Source organism: Muscardinus avellanarius (assembly GCF_963383645.1).
Source record: "Muscardinus avellanarius genome assembly, chromosome: 2".
Lineage (NCBI taxonomy): Eukaryota > Metazoa > Chordata > Mammalia > Rodentia > Gliridae > Muscardinus > Muscardinus avellanarius.
Genome location: NC_137787.1, coordinates 76,383,683 through 76,406,670, shown reverse-complemented (window position 1 = coordinate 76,406,670; position 22,988 = coordinate 76,383,683). Strand labels below are relative to the sequence as shown.

Here is a 22,988-nt window from a genome sequence, read left to right as displayed (position 1 = left end):
AATCAGTGTATATACGGTCCCCTATCAGAGCCAGAGTCTCCTGAGATCCCGCTACACCCCTTGGTGGTGTAGTTCTCAGTGAAACATCTCTGTTAGGAATGGATCCTACAACTGAACAGCTCCGGAGAAGCCAGTCTGCAGTCACAGGGAGAGGAGAAGTCCTCTGTTCCTCTGAAGGCTTAATATCCAGTCTTTAGAATGAACCAACAATAGGTAGATTAATAGGAGAACAGCAAGTGAATTTATTAATGGGTACAGTGCAAAAACCTCAACAAAAGGTAAGTCAGAGTAGGGACTTTCAAACTTTGGCTTCTATGGGATCTTCAGCAAAAACAAACAAACAAAAAGCCCCAGTGATTTTTAGAGAAATGGTAAGACAAAAGCCCTTTTAGGCTTTTAGGGTTAGAAAGTAAAAATATGGGGAAGTTTGTAAGGGCTAGTTAGTAAAGCTGTATGTAAATTCCAGCTGATGAGGGTCTGTGCTTGTCCTCATTGATTAGTATTGGTCCTTTTTCATAGAAACTAGGATACCTTTAGAAATTTATGTCTTGCTTTTAGGCTTAAAAAAAAAAAAAAGCCAGGCAGAGCTTTTGTGCCTCTGCTTCTTGTCTTGAGCTCAATAGTTCTTCATCTTCAGGAGGCCTGATCTGGCTTCTAACATAACTGTAAGCTATTTAATGACTTATCCTGAAGACTTGCCTAACTACTTCACATTTCTAGGTGGCAGGGGAATAGGTGGATTGTTTGGGAAATTGTCCAGTATGTTTTTTGAAATCCAAAGTCATATCTAGAGGCTTCCATTTGATTCTCCTCCCCCACCAAATATTAATGACATGGGCCCTTCAAGTTTCCATCCTTCCTCTCCTTTGCTCTGTACCTTCTGAGCTAATCACCTGCCTGCACAGCAGTGCTGCCCGAAGGTGCTAGAGAGAGGGATTGAGAAAGATATGTCATCATTTCTCCATTCCCTGGGCAGAAAACTGGCACTAATAGGTACAGAACTAGACTTGGGCTTTGGGGGAAAGGGCCCTGCTATGGGAATGTGGAAAGCCGACCTCTTACTGCCATATGCTTGAGTGGCAGGGTTAGCCTGTGCCGGGGGAGGTCAGATTTCCTTGCCTGGAATCTACTGAGGCGTTCTCATGGGGGACCCAGTGTCTTTTCCATATTTGTCCCTGTGTATTAGTTATCTTTGCCGTAGACTGCCCTAGTGGCAGCAGCTTGTGAAGAGCTAACTGTATTATATACATGATTGAGATTCTGCTAATGTGTGTAATGCAATATGTTTCTGAAAACTGTTTTGTGAGAATTGATTTTCTTTTGGCTCTGTGCTCAGGTTTTCATTATAAATTTAATAGAAAATATGCTTCTGTGAAATCTATGTCTTCTGCCATATGTAAACCTTTTTAGTTTTTGCTAACACTTTAAACTGTGCATTAAAATATACTGGGTGGTGCCATCTTATAGAAACGTATAATTTCTTATGAAAAAAAAAATTTTTCTTTTAGAGCAGAAAATTCCTGAAGAAGAATACATTATTTTGATAGATGGTTTAAATGAAGCTGAGTTTCATAAACCTGATTATGGAGATACGCTTTCTTCATTTATTACCAAAATTATTTCTAAATTTCCTGCTTGGCTGAAGCTGATTGTAACTGTAAGAACAAATTTTCAGGTAATGAAAGAATTCTCAAACCTTCTTCCAAACCCCATATCCCAGTTGTACAGTGATAAATACAAATAACCCAAACTGTTGCAAATTCTTTGACTGCTGAATTGAAAACTGTGTCAGGAATTTGAAAAATCAGCCCAAAGAGCCCCAAAGGGCAAACTGACCTTTGTGGCCTCCAAGGAATATTTACCAAGATCCTCAAATGGCAGTATGGAGTTCCAGCTTGCCATAATTCAGACTACTAGGCTGGTTGAGGTTTCTGGCCAACTGGTCTACTAGAGTTAAGGGCTATTTCTGCTTGTAGTTGCTCCCATGGGTTCACAGTGGAATTCTCTGGGGTTTGTTTTGTGTGTGGTGCTGGAGATCGAACCCAGGGCCTTGTATATGCTGAGCACATGCTCTTTCCACTGAGCCATACCTTCATCCCTATGAAGGAAAGGGTGAGAGATGAGAGAGATTTTAAAGCCTATTCTGAATTTTCTTAAAATAAAACTTCTTGTACAGTGATGTTTGCAGTGAGAGGAAGTGATTTTTCCTTTCTCTGTTCTTCCCCTTCATTTGAACCCTAAAATTATAAATTATGTCATCCATTGACTCTATACCTGTCCTTTTTCAGTTAGTACATTAGCTTTTGATTTTTGCTATTTTATGATGATATCTATTTAAAAATAGCATTCAAGGTTTGTTTGGATTTTTTCTTCTTATTAAACCAGGCCTCGGTTGAACCCAGTTTTGTTGTTGTTTTTGCCTTTCTGGTTTTTGCAGTACCAGGGAGCGAGCCCAGGGCTTCCCACATGCTAGGCAAGCTTTTTGCCACTGACCAACATCCCCAACTGTCTCTCTTTTTTTTAAATTTTGAGACAGGATCTCACTCATTTGCCCAGGCTGGCCTCCAACTTGTGACTCTTCTGCTTTAGCCTCCCACATAGCTGAAATTATACCCTGCCAGGCTTGATGTTTCTTTTTATGAATATGTGGTGCCTGTACTTTCCAGTCATTTTTACTGGGCATAACTTGGCAATGAGTGAAGCATAGAAATGGGTCCTGTCTTTCACTTCCTGGCTCTGAGTGTTCTAAGGTCCAGTTAGCTTCCATGTGAAATGGGACAACTGCGCTCCAACCTCTTCCTACAGTTACAACATTAAACAATAGTGGGAAGGTTAAAAACAAAACCAACAGTAACAAAAACAACAAAAAACAGGCAAGAGTCCTCTGTGCTGTTCGGTATAGGCTGTGCTTATCTTTGGGATGAGGGAGAGACAGGAAGGGAACTTGGGCTTCCAGGAGCTGCCAGTCGCTGGCTGCGGAGTATGGTCTTTGTGAAGATGAATAACACAGCTGGGTGCCACAGTGCACATCTGCCGTAGCATATCAAGACTGTTTTAAAATAAAATAATCAAAAGGCCTAGGGGTGTGGCTCAGTGGTAGAATGCCCCCGGATTCAACTTCTAATACTACACTCAACAAATTTAATGACACTGTGCCATTATGATTTTCGTCATACTTCACTGTAAAGGTTGACTCAAACTTCAGTTCAAAAACATGGTAACATGCACTAGGGAAGCGGCCAGCCTTTTACCACATGCTGTCAAGGGACACAGCCTGGGGCAGTCTCAGGGTTCCTGGTTGGGTTGCACAACCCTAGAACCCGAGGCACAGAGAGGGAGGCCTCTCGCCTGGGTGTGCGGCTGTGTTGTCAGATGTGTAGCATTTATCCATGTTACGTAGCCAGGCACAGTGTAAGGGTCATGGGGATCGGGTCACCTGCCGGGCCTCGCTGCCCTGTGCTGTCCGTGGCCCGCTTGCCGCTGTGTGCTCTGGGCTCTCCTCGATGGGAGCCTTCGGAAAGCATTTACTGATTCCATCTCACATCAGGATTTCTTTCACATAAGCTTTTTATCTGCACCTTATCCTATTACACGTTTTAATACAAAACAATGAGTCCCGGTAATCCATGAAAATCTTCCTTGAAAGAAAACTAGTGAACCGGTTTAAAATGCAACTAAAGTTAAAAAAAAAAAAAAGAAAGAAAGAAATCTGCAGAGACACTGTGGGTTTTCGTTTTTCTGCAGGAAATCATAAGCACATTGCCCTTCGTCAAGCTTTCCCTAGATGACTTCCCAGACAACAAAGACATTCACAGCGACCTGCACGCCTACGTCCAGCACCGCGTCCACAGCAGCCAGGACATCCTCAGCAACATCTCCCTGAATGGCAAGGCCGACGCCGCCCTCATCGGGAAGGTCAGCAGCCACCTGGTGCTGCGGAGCCTGGGCTCCTTCCTGTACCTCAAGCTCACCTTGGACCTCTTCCAGAGGGGACACCTGGTCATTAAGAGCGCCAGCTACAAAGTGGTGCCCGTGTCTCTGTCTGAGCTCTACTTGCTGCAGTGCAACATGAAGTTCATGACCCAATCCGCCTTTGAGAGAGCGCTTCCCATCTTAAACGTGGCCCTCGCGTCCCTCCACCCCATGACGGACGAGCAGATTTTTCAGGCGATTAATGCCGGCCACATCCAAGGCGAGCAGGGCTGGGAAGACTTTCAGCAGAGGATGGATGCCCTCTCCTGCTTCCTCATTAAGAGGCGAGACAAAACCCGCATGTTCTGCCACCCGTCCTTCAGGGAGTGGCTGGTCTGGAGAGCAGACGGCGAGAGCACAGCCTTCCTGTGCGAGCCCAGGTGCGTAGGTGCCTCCCACACCTCTTGGGGCACAGGCCACACCGAGAGGAGAGGGCTTTAGTGGAAAGGCAACCTGGAATGAATAATCCAGTTCTGCTGCTTTTTTTCTCCCCTTTGGGCCAAGGGAGGAGCGGTGGGAAATCTCTCTACTTCAGTGCTTTCATCCTTTGCTGGCTGGAATATCGGGGCTCCCAGTATGTTAGGGTAGAAGAGAAGCTGGGCAGGGCCTGGGATATTTCTTTCCTGGTTCCCTCACAGGCCCTCTCTCCTCCCCCACTCACAGCTTCTACAGGGTCACAGAGGGGAGTGTGGCCTCCACTCCATGGGAATGAGGCGACTCTAGACATGTCCATCTGTGAGCCTGGGATCTGTCTTGGAGCCTCTGTACCAGGACTCCCCCTCCTCCCTCCTGAACAAGCAGCACCTGGTTGCAGGGATCAGTTGTGTCTGAGCCTGGGGAGAGCACCATGAGTGACCTGGCCCCTTTGTATTAGTGGTTCCACTCAGTGTCCAAGTCTGGGTCTGGTCCCATCACGGTTCTCCTTGCTGCCCAGGCTGCTTGACACAGGAAGGTGGGGGAGGCCAGCCGCTCTGTCCTGTGGCGGTGGTGAGAGGTTGAGTATTTGAGGGTGCAGGTGCTTTTAGACGGGGTGTGTCCAAGCCCTCCACTCCTGCCTGGCTCCGGCTTTGACCTGCATTTCCATTCTCTTGAACAGCTGCGCTGGATCAGGCTTGCCCCCATCAGGACTGCCCGTGTTCTAGTAACAGGGCTGGCTGATAGACTATCCCCATAGGGCTATTGTGGGCCTTGGGCCAGTTGCTTAGGTCCAGAAACCAAGAGACACCTGTGAGCCTTGCACCATCTTCCCACACATGCTGGCTCACCCCGCAGGTCCATCTGCCCTTCCATGTGGCAGCAGCTGTTTTCCTAGGTGACAATGGGCTCCGGGTTTATTGTTATCTTTTGATAGCCAGATCATAATAGCTAGGTGAAACGTGTGCGGTGAATAGCTAGCCAAGCCAGGTGATTATCTAGGAAAAGTCAGGGAGGGAGGGAACGAGGGAGAGGGAGGGAGAAAGGGAGGGGAGAGAGAGAGAGAGAGAGAGAGAGAGAGAGAGAGAGAGTGTGTGTGTGTGTGTGTGTGTGTGTGTGTGTATGCTTCTGAGAATTGAACCCAGAGGCATTATACCTCCAAGCTACACCCGCAGCCCTTTTTATTTTTGGTTTTGAAACAAGGTCTCACTAGATTGTGGAGAGTCTTGCTAAGTTACTGAGGCTGGTCTTGAACCTGCCATCCTCCTGTCTCAGCCTCCCAAGTACTAGAATAATAGACATATGCCACCACACCCAGCAAAGTCAGAGCATTTTCTAGGAAGAAAGGCTGTAGATGAGTTTGTAAAGATAGGAAAATGAATGGGAAGACTTTAAGGGGTACAGAAGTTGTAGGATGGTAGTCATCAGGAAGGTTCACTTCATTTTGGGTAGTGGAGCTTTAAGTTCATGCAGCAGAGGGCAGAGGTGAGGGCGGAGTGATGACTAGTTAGTATTAGTGATCAGGACTCCTGGGTGCTGCTGTTCCTGCAGTATGTGTGGGGACATCACCTGGAGGGGGCTGACCTGCGTGGAGGTGAGAAGGGCAGGACTTCCTCTTCTGAGGCTGCAAGCATCAGCCCTTTCCCAGAACCCTGTGGTACTTGAGCTCCATTCAGCACAAAGGGAGAATAGAGGACGCGGTTGGAAGGAGCATCTGATTCAATTTGGCAACAGCCTCTGACGTCCTGCTCTGAGCAGAGGACTGGCAGATACAGAGGGGCCTGGGTCGAGGACCCTGCTCTCTAGAGGGATCCCAGGATGGATGGTGGATGCGGTGGACATGTAATTCTCGGAGGTGCTGTGATGTGTTAGGACTTGAGAGGGGAGAAGCCTCCAGCGGAGGGCAGTGATATCTGGGAAGTGTTTCGCACACCTGGTGACATTTGGGTAGGGTCTTGAGAGATGCTAGCCTTTCTTCCCCCACTACAGATAGTTATATTTTTGCCTCGGTTATACAGGAAAACAAGGAGAAAAGTCCAGCATCCAGAGGCAATGACATTTCATTTTTTATTTCTGCCTATTCCCACAACATTTTAGACATTGAACAAACCATCTTTTCTCTCTTAGAATTATTGTCCAATTTTTTTGTTGTTGTTGTTGTTTTATAGTACTGGGGACTGAATCCACGGGCACTCAGCTATCGAGCTACATCCCCAGCCCTTTATGTTTTTTTATTTTGAGACAATATCTAAGTTGCTCGGGCAGGTCTTGAACCTGTGATCCTTTTGTCTCAGACTCTCAAGTAACTGGAATTACTGGCATGTACTACCAAACCTTGCTGAGGCTCCTATTTCTATTTTCTCATGTTTCTTTTTCACTTTTGTTTAATTTTGTTTATTTATTTTGTGAAGGGTTTTTGCCTAACACATTTCTCTTGTTTATTGTTCACTTTTTAATTTTGTTTATTTATTTTGTGAGGGGTTTTTGCCTAACACATTAAAAGCATCCTTACAAGTTTCTAGGAAATCTTAGAAGTCACTAGTACTTGCTTTTTTTTCCCCCTCTGAGGATTGAACCAAGGATTTTTCTACCACTGAGCTATACCCCAGCCCTTTTATTTATTCATTTATTTTTGTGGTACTTATTTTTAGTGGTATTTATTTTTTGTAGATTGAACCCAGGGGTGTTCTACATTTAAGCCACACCCCAGCCCTATTTTATTTTTATTTTGAGACAGTCTCACTAACACACTAGCCTTGAACCTGCAATTCTTCTGTCTCAGGCTCCCAAATACCAGAATAACCAGCATGCAGCACCATGCCCAGAAACACTTGTTATCTTTAGTCTTCTTAATAATAATCATTCTTACTGGTGTGAGGTGATATTTCATTGTCATTTTGATTTGCCTGTCCCTAATTATAGTGATGTTAAGCATTTTTGCACGTACCTGTTGGTAATTTATATCTTTAGAAAAATGCCTATTTAGATCTATCACTAGCGATTTGCGTTTTGGTTATTTTTTTTTTTTGCTGTCAAATATATATATATATATATATATATATATATATATATATATATATATAGTGTGTGTGTGTGTGTGTGTGTGTGTGTGTGTGTGTGTGTGTTACCCAGAGGCTTTCTACCTCTGGGCTATACTCCCAGACCTATTTTATATTTTATTTGGAAACAGGGTCTCACTAAGTTGCTGAGAGCCTCACTAAGTAGATGAGGCTGGCTTCGAACCCGTGCGATCCTCCTGTCTCAGCCTCCCAAGCGCAGGGATTACAAGTGTGCGCTACCATGCCCAGCTCGAGTTCCTTATATATTTTAAATATAGCCCTTTGTCAGATGTAGAGTTGGCAAATATTTCCTTCCATTCTGTATCTTTTCTCTTCACTCTGTTGATTCCTTTGCTATGCAAAGAATTTTTCAAGTTTGTCATTCCGTTTGTCTATTTTTGCTTTTGCTTCTTGTGCTTTTGTAGTCCTATCCAAAAGAAATCCTCGCCATTCCACTGGCCTGAAGCATTTCTCCTCTGTTTTCTTCTAGTGCATACATAGTTTTAGGTCTCCATTTAAGCCTTTAATCCATTTCAGTATTCACAAGGAGACAGGCAAGAAGGGCAAGTGGTAGGACGGCTTCTTTGTGGAGGCATTTGTGGGGGATAAATGATCGATACCTGCTAAGTCACAAGGCACTGAGCCACAGCAAGCCGCGACTACCTGTGTTCCACCCAAGTGTGGAATAGTAGGCATTCCCAATAATGAGCCTTTGCTAAACAAGGCCTGGTGCTTTTCTTTCCTCTGACTGTAAGGCCTTTCCTTTGGCCAAGTCCCCAGTGGTAGTGCTCTTGAAGGCCACTGTGTCAGCAACCCGGGTCTGGGAGTGGTTGGTGGTGAGCAGAGCATTCTGAAGACCCAGCCCTGCCCTGTGCAGGCCTCAGGGTAGGTCCTCCGCAGAGATGGGGATCCAGAAGGAAACCTGAAAATGACTGGAAGAGTAAGCAGCACCTGTCACCACGTGGAGAGGCAGCAGTCCACCCAGTCTGCTTGGTGGCCCAGAGGCTGCCGGGAAGACTGGGACCGTTGTTCAAGGACGGTGTGTCAGTGCTGTGGGTGGCAGGACAGAACCTTTTGTCACGAGCCCTCGTGTTTCTCGCCCTAGGAGTGGACACGCTCTCCTGGCGTTCATGTTCTCTCGGCAGGAGGGCAAGCTGAACCGCCAGCAGACCATGGAGCTGGGCCACCACATCCTGAAGGCACACATTTTTAAGGTAAGGCACTCACCAGTCAGAAGAAGGGTTTCTTCACTGGCATTTTGCAGTTTGGGAAACTTTAGGCAGCTCTGTGAGCCCTCTCAGGAACCCTCCATGAGCTACATCCCCAACACGATTCCTTCCCTCCTGTCTGAAAGTAACCACCATCCTGACTTAAATCATTTCCTGGCATTTCTTTGTAGTTGCCATGTGAGAGCGCATCTAAATGCTATAGCTGAGCTTTAACCTTTTCTCTCTTGCAGTTGCTTTTCACTCAAGGTTCCCACTTTAGCCAGACGTGGTGATGCACGCTTGTAATCCCTGCACTTGGGAGGCTGAGACAGGAGGATCATAGGTAGAAGGCCCGTGGATTTCATCCCCAGTACCACAAAAAAAAAAAAAAAAAAAAAGTTCCCACTTTCCCACCCTGTCTTTTTTGTGGCACAGGAGGTGGAACCCAGGGCCGTTCTACCTCTGAGCTAAACCCTCAGCCTTTTTTTATTTTTCATTTTGAAGCAGGGTCTAAGTTTCTGAGGCTCTCCTCGACTGCACCTGTGGTTCTGTCCCAGCCTCCCAAGCCCTGGAGTTCCAGTTGTGTGCCTGCACTCCCTGCTTCCAGCTTCACCCCCTTTCCTTTGCTCCTCGGCCCGCCTGACTTCACATCACGGGGCTCCGCCTGCGTGCCAGGCTCAGTTGGGCATGTTCCTCTCTCCCCTGAGCATCCTGTCACTGGGTTAGTTGTATCTAGAGGCCTCTTAGGTTAGGGCGGCCGCTTTCTTCTTGCACAGAATCAAGATTACTTTGTGGTCATCAGAGTTTCTCTCGTCAGGAGACGAGCGTTTGTGTTCCTTCTCATGCTGTCACGGTACCAGCCATTACTGACCCCCGCCTGACTCATTCACTCGTTGGAGTTACAGACGGAAGTTCTCTCATTGTATCATTTATTCTCCTAACTTACTTTTCTACAGGGAAGATTTCTCCTTATCTACCATTCTGTCCCCACGTGAGCAACTTAGGTGGCAAAGACAGGCTGATGCCCCTGCCCTCGGTTTCAGGCATCTTCCCGCCTTGCCTCCAGTGCCTGGCTGTGCCCCTGAACCCCCACCCTTTCAAACTGCTGCTGGAGGTGGGAGGGAGATGCTCAAGGGATCTGTGTCTGGTTGTTTCCAGGGCCTTAGTAAGAAGACAGGAATCTCCTCAAGCCACCTGCAAGCCTTGTGGATCGGGTACAGCACGGAGGGGCTGTCTGCCGCCCTCGCCTCTCTCAGGAATCTCTACACTCCCAACGTGAAGGTGAGCAGCCCCTGTGCAGGGAGCCGAGCCCCGCCCGGCAGCGGTCAGTGTGAGAGGAACTTCCCACGATTCTTTTCCCTGTGTGAATCACACTCGCTCCTAGAAACTTAGCTTTTGCTTCTGCAGGAAGGTAGCGGTGGTCAGGGCTGCTGTGTGAGCAGGGGCAACCTTTTCAGAGGACAGGGAAGCAATTCTCCAAGAAAACCAAAGGTTGGAGGGAGATTGCCAGGGAAATTGCCAGGGAAACGGGACTTTTTAAAATGCCTGGATTACTAATCGGGACTATCACTTCATGGTAGCCAGGGAATTGAGCATTAGCAGGTGACACAGAGCGATGAGGACACAGAAAAATTAGCCAAAGCTTTCAAGAATGCACACATTTCTATGGGAGGAGTCCCTGGTCAGTGGGCTGCTGAGCCAAGAATGCCCTTGCTCCACAGGCAGTGGCCATCATGTCACAGTGTTCTGCTCTGCTTTTCAAGACAGATTTTCCTTCCTCATTTAATGTCGTGTGCGAATCAAAAGTACACAGAGGCCAAATAACCGGAGAAAGTCACAGACTTTGACATGCCTGGCCACCTGCAGAAATCTTCCCCGCCAGCCAGGTCCTCCCTTACATCACTTCTACAAGACGCTCCTTGGACCCATCCCCTCTCGGTAGCACAAAGGAGGCCCAACGTGGTCCTCTAGTGACTAGGTGATGGAGACGGAGGAAGGGGCAGAACATGGCTCTAGTTGGACGTGGGAAACACTTGGCAAGACTGGACCCATCTACACCCCTCAACCCTTTTAAATTTTATTTTGCAGAACTGGGGATGGAACCCAGGGGCATTCTACCTTCGAGCTACACCCTCGGCCCTATTTTCCATTCTTTATTTTAAAACAGGGTCTCACTGAGTTGCAAAAAACCTCACTAAGTAGCTTAGGCTGTCTGTGAACCGTGATCTTCCTGTCTCAGCCTCCCGAATTACAAGTGTGCACTGCCACACCTGGCCCCCTCAACCTTTTTTATTTTTATATTGAAACTGGGTCTAGCTATGTTGCCGAGTCTGTCCTCACACCTGAGATACTCCTTTCTGACTCATAGTTTCTGGTAACCTGGCATTCCCTTTTCCTCACCTGGGTTTATGGCCACCTCAGGAGGTGGTCACCCTGGGGCTGTTTGTCCCCCACCCCCACCTGCCCTCAGCACGCTCGCCTTGGGCATGGTCTGGGTACCGTCTTGCAGGTGCTTCCCGTCTCCACCTAGATGTGTGCTCTGCCCTTCCTCCTGTCTCCATCTCTGTGGTAAGTTTGAGGGTTAAGGTATCACAAACCCACCTGGGGCTCCTAGTTGTTGGGGGACCTCGGTATGCTCTGTTGGGAATGACTGACCTGAGCCCTGCTGCTCAGTGGAGGGCCTTGCTTGGTACAAGGTAGAGAGGTCACTGTTCCTCCATGGTGGACACAGTTTCTTTGCAAAAATAAAAGCAGCATCTCATCCAGGTGCACTCAGCTCATGCCACTCTGAGGTTTGGAGCTGATGGGCAGGGGCCTGTTGGATTTCAGCATTGACTTAGCTGCCAGCTGGGCGCTCTTGTGCAGAGCACCACCATAGAACCGCTCCCAGCGCCCGCGCTCTGCCCCATTCCACCCGCGCCTGCCCCTTTGTGTATCACCACCCACCTCCACACAGTTGCTTTCAGCGCTGTGTCCTGGCTGGACTGTGTGTGCAGGTTTTCATGGATGGATGTGCAGTAAACCCATTTTGTAGTGCAGGAGAGCCAGCTCTAAGACCAGAGGGAATGTACTGCTCCTGGTCAGAGGGGGCTGGCTTGCTTGACCCCCTCCCCTTTTTTGGTTTGTTTTTGTTTTGTGTTTGTGGTACTAGGGGTTGAACCCAGGATCGTTCTACCACTGAGCTACATCTCTCAACCCTTTTTATTTTGAAATAGGATCTCATTATGTTGCCGAGTCTGGCCTCAAACCTGCAATCCTAGGTGTGGGCCCAACACCTAGGGATACTTTCTACACACTCTGAAGGAAAGAGGACAAGACCTCACTCTAAGCTTAGATTTCACATAATGAAGAATCTGTATTGAAGTTTTTTTCACTTAGATTTTATAAAAGCTAGAGTTTAGGTTACTATAATTTTGTTTCATCTCTCATGCTAGCTAACAGTTTATCTTTGGGCTTCTCCACAATAACATTGTATAAGATAACAGAGAAATAAAGAAGTATCAATAAGCAGTAGCTGTTTTCACTACTTTAATGAATGTATGGACACAGAGCTCTTCTTTTAATGTGGAGAAAAGTAAGTAGGAAAATATTGAATATGAGGTTTTTTTAAGACCGCAAATTAAAAGGTACAATATAATACTATAATGAGCCTGGCTCTCCTGGGATTATAAACCTTCCTTTTTAACACACTTGCAATTTTGAGAGTTGTTAATTTTTACTTTGTTTTGTAAAACTCTAGTGTCACCTACATCTAAACCATCCCCCAAATTTATATAACTTGGCTGCAGAATATTAAGGCTTTCTGTTATCCTTCAGTGTTTTTTTTTTTTTAATCTTTCAAGGGGGGAAAAGGTTTTCACAGAATCTTGAGCAAATTACAGTAATTTAAAATTATGCATGCAATTAAGGAACTTTTTTTAGAGAGTATTAAATGTTGTCATACAGGAATGAATGTCATTTTGAGCAATAATTGCAGTTTGCCACTTTGGTAAATTAAAGTGACTTGCTCTGGAATGATTCCTTGATAATTTCAGAGCACTGCAGCCTCCCGTCCCAGGTCGGGGTCTTGCCAGCCTGCACCCTGCTGCCCTGTGGGGGTCCTGGCCACCAGCGCCTCCAGGCTCTGGTCCAAATGGGTGTTCACATTGGTCTCATAGGACTGGCTGTTGGCGACGGCTGTGCCCTCGGGCAGAATCGCTGTGATTCTTTGCTCAGTTGAAGGCAGGGAGGAGAAAACAGGAGTGTAGACTTGGCCTGACTTCCCTGGGCCTGTGTAAGCTGCCAGCATCCTTAGCAAGGACGTGGTGATTTTTGCTTCACAGCAGGGTTGGTGGGCGCCCCTGCCGTTCCTCAGGGTCATAAGGCTTTGCCTGCCCCCGCTGCCCTTTTTTGTTTTCTTGTATTCATCAAATCCATGAGTTAGTGGACACTATTGCCCTTTGAGAGAGCCAGGGAGAGCTTTTGTGAGTAGTTAGCCTCCATGCGGTTGGGACAAATTGTATAGGATGAGTTTGGCATCAGTCTGCCTCTGGACTGCTCTGCAGAAATCATCCGCTTTGTGCTCTGGGCCAGTCTTCGCCTTACCTGTTCTGCACCTCAGTTTTCTCACCTGTAAAATGGGACAACTCAAAAAAGAAAGAAAGAGACACGAGGGGGAGAGGGAGGGAGGAAGAAGGAGGAGGAGGAGAAGAGAAAAGAAAGAGGAAAGAAAACCTGTCTTGCAGGGTGATCAGAAACCTCGCTGCTAAAGCTCTTGGGAAAGTCCTGGCATATTTTATTTTTATTGGTGCTCTGCCTGGTCTCTGGAAACTGTGACTGCTACGCGGCACGGGGAGTTTCTGGTGTGTCTTGCTGTGAACAGGAGCTGTGCGCCTGGAGGCTGCTGGTCCCCGGGAGTCACACCTGCCCTCCCCCACGTGCGTCCCCTCGCTGCTCTGAACAGCTGGGTGCGCACACAGACGATGTGGTCTGAGGCCAGGGCCCCAGGTCATCAGGGACCTGCGTCCTTGTCTTTTCTAAAGACTCCCCAAAAGGTGACATAATAGTAGCAATTAGTATTTAGCACTTATGGGATGCCAAGTGCTGTGCTAAATGCTTTATGCACGCATACGTGTCTATATACACATACACATTTTTTATTATTATACTTTACTGGTGGATCAGCACAATCTAATCCCAAGGATACCAGTGTCACACATATTTATACATAGACACACATTTTTTCTGCATGTTCATTTTTCAGCTTCACAACCACACAATTAAATGAAATGAGTTTTTTGTTTTAAGACAGGGTCTCTATTTCCCAAATTGGCCTCAAACTGCCAATCCTCCTGTCTCAGCCTTCTGAGTAGGAGACTGGTTTTATCTCCGTCTTTCAGCTGAGGAAGCTGAGGCTTAATGGAGTTGTTAGCATTCCCTGATTGTGCAGATGAGAGGGGACCTGATGCAAGCCATACCACATCTGCAGATGCGCTCAAGGCTTGATGTGTTTACAGCCCAGGCTGCCAAGTGGAATCACTTGGGAGCTCTGGGTGCCAAGGCCTTGATCCCCAGTTAATTCAGAATCACATGGGTGGGGCCCGGGTGCTGGAAACTTTCAGTCTCCCAGGTGGTTTTAGTGTGCAGCAGGGTGAAGAGCCATGGGTTAAGGGACAATACACAAACTGGTAAAGCCCTACAGTGTTACCAGCACAGGAAATGTTTTTCTCAGAGGCAGATGAAGTGTGAATTGATGTTGAACCTGTTGAGGAAAGGTCTGTCCCTAAGCACATACCTTCCAGGTGAAGCTTTGTGCAGTCTTTACCATAGTACTAAAAGCTCACTTTCCAGCACTGTTAACAGAGAGCCCTTTGGGTAGAAAGGGATGGTATACTGTTGTTTTCTTAGTAGGGACCAGAAACAGAGAGGTTGGGTAATTTCTTGCAAGTCATATAACAAAAAGAAGCTGGTGGAAAAGTCAGAACATTTAAGGCATCATCTTTTTCCCTGAGGCTCATGGGTATCAAGAAGGAGTGGGATTGATGGGGAGGGACAAGATACCTGGCTAGCAGAGTCATCCAGGGAATTTACCCACTATTCCTGCCTGTCTGTGGTCCCACAGCAGTCCGCCCCAGTGCATGTATATCTTTGATATTCCTCTCACTCTGATTTTCTGATTTCCTAAGCCTTGATAAATTCCCAAGTATTTCTTCGACATAATCCTATTTTTTCCATTTCAATAAGTTATTCAAAGGGAAACCATTTTAAAGCCCTTATTTTTATTTAACACAATTTTAAAATACTTTTGAATTATACTTGAGTCTAGTGGTATTCCAGGTGTGAGTCTATGTAGATTTGTAGTGGAATTGATTAGGTGGTTTGTCTGTGTCTCACATTAACCCTCAGGGTTTGAGCAGGAAAACCCGTTCCCTTCCCTTCCGTCAGTGCTGGGTGACCGCAGGAGGCTGGCTGATGCTGACCTGGGTCCAGCCACTGTTGATGCCTCTGGAGGGGCAGACAAGCACATGGGTGTTCCGGCCTGGCAGGCTCTGTAGGGCCTCATTGAGTGTGGGTGGCCGGTCCTTCCTGTGTGTTACTGATGGCCTCAGTAGTTGAAGGACCTGACTTGTGGGCCACCCTGTCCTTGGAGGAGCTTTGTAAGCCTCTCCTCTCTGTGAACTTACTTGTCTTTGGAACAGCGCCTGGTGCAGCGGGCTAAGACAAAGAACAGCATGCAGTGGGCTTGAGGGGGTAGCGGGGACACTCATGAGAGAGATGGGAATTCTGCACAGGGCAGGGGACTTCTCTCCGGGGCCCTGGCATTGGAGTAGAGACTTGTGAAAAGAGATTGTTTGGCATCTTTATTTTTTGGAATGAGCTCTCCCATCAGGAACTGGAAGTGTAAAGGCCAAGGAGGCCAGGGTCGGTGAGGCACTGGGGGCAGGGCCCTGCAGAGATGAGAGAGGAAGCTGAGGCGCAAGTTAAGTGAGGTTCACACACCGGCCGCAGATTTTATCCTTCGGGCTCTAACCCACTTGTACACGGTGGCTTCTCCACCTGGTACTATTAATCGCCCATGCCTATCAATTTGTAAATATTCTGTCTGCTACTCTAATAGACAGATACCACCACTATATACCCTGAGCTTTATATGCCTGTCATCTTTCTGTATCTTTTAATAGTCCCCATGTGTCTGCAGTCAAATGAATGACATGGTCTCTGTGGTGTGTGTGTGTAATGGGACGCCCGAGGACCTGCCAGGCTTTGGCACGGGGAGTGATGGATGTGGGTCAGGACGACTGAAGGGAGCCATCTGCAGAAACGCACTGGGCATTTTAATAGGAGTTAAAGGACTGGTACTTTATTCCAGCGATCTGCAGATTTGAAGGAGACATTGGTATAACTAAAATTCGCATGCATTCAGTGATTTTTGTTGTAAAATCTCTAGGTAGAAATTATTCCCTGATATCTGCACCCAAGGAGTTTAGTGGACAGTGGGCTTAGTAATTAGTAGAAACAGCGGATGACTTTAGCAACATCTTGCTGCTGTGATCCCGAGGGCATATGAACATGTCCGTGTATTTTGTTTTTTTTTTTTCTTCTGGGAGGATGTGAAGAACGAGGGTATTTATGTTTTCTTTGGGGTTTGTCTCACTGTTAATTATTCAATCCCATGAGTATTATTTCATTGCCAGAAAATGAAATTTTTGTCTTCATTTAGGTTAAACAATGATTTTTCAGAGCAAGGTTCCCAAAACATCAGCATCAGGGTCACCTGGGAGCTCATTAAAAATGTGCCACTGAGCCTCCTTAATCAGAAATCTAGGGAGGTGGAGCCGAGAATTTGCATTTAAAAATGTTTATTTTCACTTAGGTTATCACAGAAAAACATGTAATAAAAAATTTACCTTCTTGTAAATTTTAAGTGTCAAGTATATTCATGTTGTTGTGCGATAAATTCCTAGAACTCATACAACTAAAAGTTTTCATGCATTAAACAACAACTCTCATTTCCCCCTCTTTTGGAGCCTGGAAACCAGCATTCCAGTTTCTACATGCATTTGATATACCTCGTAAATAATATTGTGCAATATTTGGTCCTTTGTATCTGGCTTATTTAACTTAAAATGTCTTTATATTCATCTCTTGTAATATCTTTCCTTGTTAAGGCTGAATAATATTCCATTGTCTGTATATACCACATTGTCATTATCTCTCCATCTGTTGATTGGGCGCTGGGGTTGCTTCTACCTTGTGGGCTTTGTGAATGATGCAGTGAACACATATCTCTTCTAGATCCTTTCAGTTTTTCAGCTATATATCCAAAAGTGAAATCGCTTGACCATACAGTACTATTTTTAATTTTTTTCTGATGAACCTTTGGACAATTGTTCATTTTGGCCACACCATTTTCCCTTCCCATCAGTGAGAATGCTCATTATTCCCCATCCCTGAGGTCATACTGGTGCCCACTCAGGTCTGGCGGCTCCACTGGATTAACCTGATTCAGGAAGCTGAGGACTCCCCCTTTGCTACACACGGGGTCGAGACCAACATGCGTGTGAGAAATTAATCTTGTGGGGGAACATCGTCTCCCACAGGTGAGCCGTCTCCTGATCTTGGGAGGTGCCAACGTGAACTACAGGACAGAAGTGTTAAACAACGCCCCTATCCTGTGTGTCCAGTCCCACTTGGGCCACGAGGAAGTGGTTACCCTGCTTCTGGAGTTCGGGGCCTGTTTGGAGGGAACATCTGAGAATGGCATGACCGCGCTCTGCTACGCGGCCGCCGCCGGCCACATGAAGCTGCTGTGTCTGCTGACCAAGAAGGGGGCCAGGGTAAGCTGCAGCTTCCCCACTGCGGGCGTGGCGTGGGAAATGGCTGCATATGGCAGCTGGAATTTTATCCATTGGACAGGTCTCCTTTTGTCTCTGTGTTCTCAACAAATTGAGAAACATCTGTGTAAACCAAGAGTGGGGCTGCAAGGGCCACCAGTTTGTAATATCGGTTGGCGTGGCGCAGCCTCAGGCGAGAGGTGGGCAGAGTGTTGGCTTCTGAGCAGTTTCTCTACTCAATGGTGCCCAAAGGGAGCAACAGGGAGACCCCTGGCCACCAGCCACACGACTGAGGCCATCCTTTAAGGAGCCTGCATGTGTCTACCTGGAACGTATCATAGAATCTAGCACAATGCCACCATCAGCTGCAAAGATTTTAAATGTGTGTGCCTCTTCCCATCCCATTTTATTTCGCATTCTTTTAAAAACATATTCTGTGGGTCTTAGAAGCCATGAGCTTGAGCTGCCCTGCAATGTCATCTCTCTGCTTGCCAGCGGGGACCTTGGGCAGGTTACTGTGGCTCAGGCTTCCCAGCTGTCAGGGGAAATCCCGGTTGTATCTCCCACAGTACCTCCGCCCCAGCAGAAAGTCAGCAGATTGGCCTTAGCAGGATATAACCGCATCTACTAGACAAGTTACTTTAGAACTCTCAGAGTTAATAGGTTAAATGAGAAGAAACTGGAGCTCACAAGAAACTGTTTAGGCTTAAGCCTTTCATTGACAGATGTGTCTTTCAAATAACAATAGATAAACCACTGATTATCGCTTTTGCCATTTTAGTTAATTAGGATATTTTGAATTCAATGATAATACCCAGAACATAAAACATTAGGTTTACAGTAACTATAAGAGCCCCCCACTCCTTCCCTCTCCCCTCTCTCTCTCTCTCCCTCCCTTCTTCCTCCCTCCAAAGCTCCCAACATTTGGGGTCACCTGAATTTTAATTATCTGGAAGGGAAATGTCTTTGGAGTATCTTCCTGCGATGTGCACATGCCTCTATTTCCACGTCTGAGCTTTCCTTCAGCTTTATTTGGAGGCCAGCAGGCCCCTCCCATTGCAGCCAGAAGCTCTTGTCGGAAGGCAGCAGGCATGTTGGTGGCTCTGGAAAAGGCTGAGTGCGTGTACAGAGCTCAGAAGCTCTGCACATGGCGGGCCTGGGCCTGGGGCTCCCCTCAACCCCAGCATTCTCGGGGCATAGATGGGCCACGGGTTGCTGCTGCCTCTGGGCCCTTGGCAGCGTGCAGCATTCACACACTCCCCCTTTGTGGCTGGTGGCCTCCCCTGCCTTTGCCACCCCAACTTTATTTCCTCCCTTTGCATGGTCCTGTGATCCAGGTTGCTACCTGCATGGACTCCTTTCTTGTCCTTCCTCATTCACAGCTGTATTTCCTAGATCCTTCCCCTTTTCTGGATTCCCTGATTCAGTTATCAAAGACCTGCACTCCTCCCTCAAATCACAGCTCCTCACAGCGGCCTGAGAGAGTACCACTCAGCACCCGGGCGGCAGCACAGGGCGTGGTATGACGTTTTGGGTCTGTGTCCTCATGTGTGTTTCCAACAGAACTTGCAGCTCCGTGCTCTTTGCTTGGAGACATGTCTAGATGAGGAAGGGGCCTCGCGATCACGGGTCCTCCAAAGGGTGCCTGAGGCACTGATCATGCTCTTGTTACCACGAAGGAAGTCAGAAGGTTCAGTGCCATCTAGAACAGCCAGCTGGAATGTGAGCTCACGTCCATTCGCAGCCGGGGTGTGCGCACAGCCTTTGGGCGGACCTGTGTTCTCAGAGGAAGGAAGGGGTGCTCACCTGCGTCCTTCCCCGCTCCTGCCCCCAGGTGGACCACTTGGATAAGAAGGGCCAGTGTGCACTCGTCCACAGCGCGCTGCGGGGCCACGGCGACATTCTGCGGTACCTGCTGACCTGTGAGTGGTCGGCCGGTCCTGCCCAGCCCACACTGAGGAAGAGCCAAGCGCTGCAACAGGCACTGACGGCGGCCGCCAGCATGGGCCACAGCTCGGTGAGTGGGGCCACGGTTCTTTCTGGGAATTGGGAAGCCATAGCCCAGTGAGTCAATTGCTTTAGCCAGTGGCCACATTCCAGGTTGTAAGCCTGTGAGCTGTAAGTTATAACACTGAAGGAATCAAAGAAAATGAGGATTTCCAGAATAGCCATTGGTTCTGTGCTCAGCATATAAAAGCCTTTGATTGGATCACGTCTCCCAGGGTCCTGGGTGCCTGTGGTGGTGGTGACCTGTGAGGGTGGTGGGGCGGGTGGGCCCTATATGGTTCCCTGCTGTCCCGGCTTCTCTCTTCTTTCTCTGTTCCACTTTTACCCTCCATGCAGCTACAGGTTTTCCCCTTTGGTTCATTCTCCTTGTAATCTTTTAAAAAACAATCCCAGCTCTGAAATCATTGAGTACTTGAAGGATATTTTTTAAATGTGGGAAATGCTTGCCATAAAGGAAATTTCACCTGGTCGTTCAGTAGAGCATTTATTTCTGGTGGATATGGTCTTCCTCAGTATCTCTGTCTTAATTGTCTTCTCCATATCTCTGTCTTAGCTTTTATTTGATAACATTTTATTCACACTCTTCCACGTTTCTCAGTCTGTATTGTCTTCAGGCAATTAGAGGTGCCAGGATTTGGTAAGATTCTTTCCCTCCAGAATGGCTTAGAGTAAATTTGAATGCCAAGCTAGCAGGCTGGCTTTTGGCACTTAAGCACAAGGACAGGCACATACTCAGGCATGCACTGCTGGCTGGATAATCATTGGCATTTAAAACGCTGAAAACACACATGCATAAATATACAGAGAGTGTTAAGTGCACGTATCTGGAAACATAGATATTTTCCTTTTTAAACTTCTCCCTAAATCTGAATCCATCTAGAAGGTGGAAAATTATCAAGAGGAGGACCATCAGCACCAGGTACAGATACAAACTTACATTCACCCATCATCTTTTTTTTTTTAGGAAGGTTGAACAAAAACCACTTTAGTATAGCCAGTTAATATAGGAAAAAGCAGGGTTTATTCACCAAAAGGTTTGAAGGCTATGTTCGTTTTCTATTGCCATTGTAACAAATGACTACAAAACGTGTGTGTTTAAAAACAACACATGCGCCAGGCGTGGTGGCGCACGCTTGTAATCCCCCAACTTGGGAGGTGGAGACAGGAGGATCGCGGAGGTTCGAGGCCAGGCGCACTGGCTTAAGAGACCCTGTTTCCAAATAAAAATATAAAATAGGTCTGGGAGTATAGCCCAGAGGTAGAAGGGCTTCCAGGAAACCCAGTACCGCAAAAAAAAAAAAAAAAAAAAAAAAAAACCACATGCTTGCTCAGCACATTGGCACATACCTGTAATTCTAGTACTTGGGAGACTAAGACAGAGGATTGCAGATTTGAGGCCAACTTCAGCAACTAGTGAGACCCTGTTTCAAAATAAAAGGGCTGGCGTAGCTCACAGGTAGGATGCCCTGGGTTCAATCTCTACTACCACAAATAAGACAATACATACTTAAGGGGTAGGGAGGCTAGAAATGTACAGTTAAGGTGTGCAGAGGCCAGCATTCCTTCTGAAGGCTCTAAGGGAGAGCCTGTTGCCTGGTTCTTCTAGCTTCTTGAAGCTCCCTTTGTCCCATAGCTCATGGACCCTAGTTGAGTCACTACCCGGCTTCTGCTGTTCCTTCTCCCCCCTCTGACATGGATTCTTCCTGCCCTCTTCTTAGGTGTACCCCATACCCTGAAAATTCAGCATAACCACCCCATTTCAAGATTTAATTGAATATTTAATCATATCTGCAATTCCCTTTTGCCATTTAAGGAACCATTGGCAGGTTCCTGGGACTAGGTCACAGGCATATTTGGGGCCATTACTCAGCCTGCACGCAGGGTTAGGATTGTGCGGAAGCGAGGTGGCTTTGTCTTGTCTCCTGTTGCTGCTGCTGCTCAGTTACAAGAGCAGCTCTCCTGCCTCCATGCCAAACTGCCACAACCAGCCCTTGGACCAGAAGATGCCCCAAAAGAGAGCATAATGCTGCCAGTAGAAAAATCATGTGGGCGGTACTTTTTTTTTTTTTTTTTTGGTTGAGAAATGTATATATCCAGTTTTCCTTCCTTTTAAAAAATGGCTTCACTGTCTTGTGATTTATGCAGAAACTGTACTTAATGTGATCCTCCGTGTCCTTTGTTGATTAGGCTGGCATATTTGGGTCATGTTGGAATTCATTAGAATTCTGAGTACCTAGTAATCCTGAACAGCATTGCTGAAATTCACCAAGATTGTTTCTTTTTTTTTTTAAATTCTTCTCCAAGTGAAAGTGTGAATAGCATATGAATTATGCTTGAAAACAGTTTTCATTATATTTTCTCTCCTTGCGCAGCACGAGATAATAATGGTTAAAAAAAACAACACTCTCTCCTTTGATATACGGGCTATAATAAGCACCTCTTGCTATGAGAGCTCATTAAGTCACCTTGCCACTTGTGACAGGTGGTCCAGTGCTTGCTGGGGATGGAAGAGGAGCACGCCGTGGAAGTCAGCGGCACCGACACGTTGTGGGGAGAAACAGGTAATTATGCTTCTGCGGCTTGTAGTCTGGGCCAGCCTGCTTGATGTCGTAGCCCTATTGTGGCCTAATTGTCTTCAGGGTGATTTGTGATGCATGTAGTCCTATTTTTATTTTATCACGAGGCATTTGAAGTTTAAAGCTTTTTAAACTTTCCAAAGGAGTAGTAAAACTTTGCTGGAAGCCTATAAAGCTTGACTCATTTTCAGTTAGACTAGCAGTTATCATGCATCTGAGGAATGTCAAAGGGAAATACCTACATAAAGTATTCTGGTCTGCCAAGTCCTTACTCGTTCAGACACATCTGACCTTCCCGTGACTCCTGCAGGGTGAGCTGGGCAGGTGCGCCAATCCTTATTTTCAGATGATTCAGAGGTGGCTCAGTAGGGAGGCTGTGGCCTTCTTTGCCTTGAAGAAACAGTAGAACTCGGGCCCTATGGGCCTTACCTAAAATACTGAATACAATCAATAAAGTCTATTTCCATTGTTTTAGAGGGCATTTCATCATTAGTTGTGGTGGGAAGAAAGCCAGAAGTACATTAAATGAAGATTATAATTCAGATTAATGAAGACAACACTACTTTTAAATTTTCCATTTAACTGAACTGGCATTTTAGATCTAAGACTTTAAATACTTTAAATCATGAGTTACTCTTCAGTGGGTAGAACCAAGAGTGTCTAATGTGCATTTCCAGGCTGCGTCCTCTGTGTACGTAGCGTGTGTGATTTCCATTTCTCACGCGCAGATTTGTTTCCAAATGCCTTGACATTATTTCCTAACAAGCCAGATGGTGGTGTGGAGAGATTATTAGCTAACTCATACTTAGGAGCAGCCTCAGAGATTCTCCCAGTGGGAGTGTGGCCCTGCCCTTGAGCATGGCCACCGGCTCTGGGGCCTGGCCTCCCATGGCTTTTCCTGGGACTTAGGGCTGCGGGCACAGCTCAGGACTCCAATGG

General features: G+C 46.7%; 1 protein-coding gene across 4 annotated transcripts in view; it reads left to right on the top strand.

Moving 5' to 3' along the window:
* TANC1 (tetratricopeptide repeat, ankyrin repeat and coiled-coil containing 1) overlaps positions 1 to 22,988 on the top strand; it is a gene marked incomplete at both ends in the record, with an annotated part of 266,865 nt that overhangs the window by 213,978 nt on the left and 29,899 nt on the right. For all 4 annotated transcript variants that reach the window (XM_080688764.1, XM_080688762.1, XM_080688763.1 and 1 more), the window contains 7 exons: positions 1,509 to 1,675; positions 3,745 to 4,352; positions 8,551 to 8,659; positions 9,812 to 9,934; positions 17,233 to 17,469; positions 19,301 to 19,483; positions 21,956 to 22,034. In XM_080688764.1, coding sequence (XP_080544890.1) covers positions 1,509 to 1,675; positions 3,745 to 4,352; positions 8,551 to 8,659; positions 9,812 to 9,934; positions 17,233 to 17,469; positions 19,301 to 19,483; positions 21,956 to 22,034 — 1,506 coding nt within the window. The remainder of the gene's footprint in view (positions 1 to 1,508; positions 1,676 to 3,744; positions 4,353 to 8,550; positions 8,660 to 9,811; positions 9,935 to 17,232; positions 17,470 to 19,300; positions 19,484 to 21,955; positions 22,035 to 22,988) is intronic.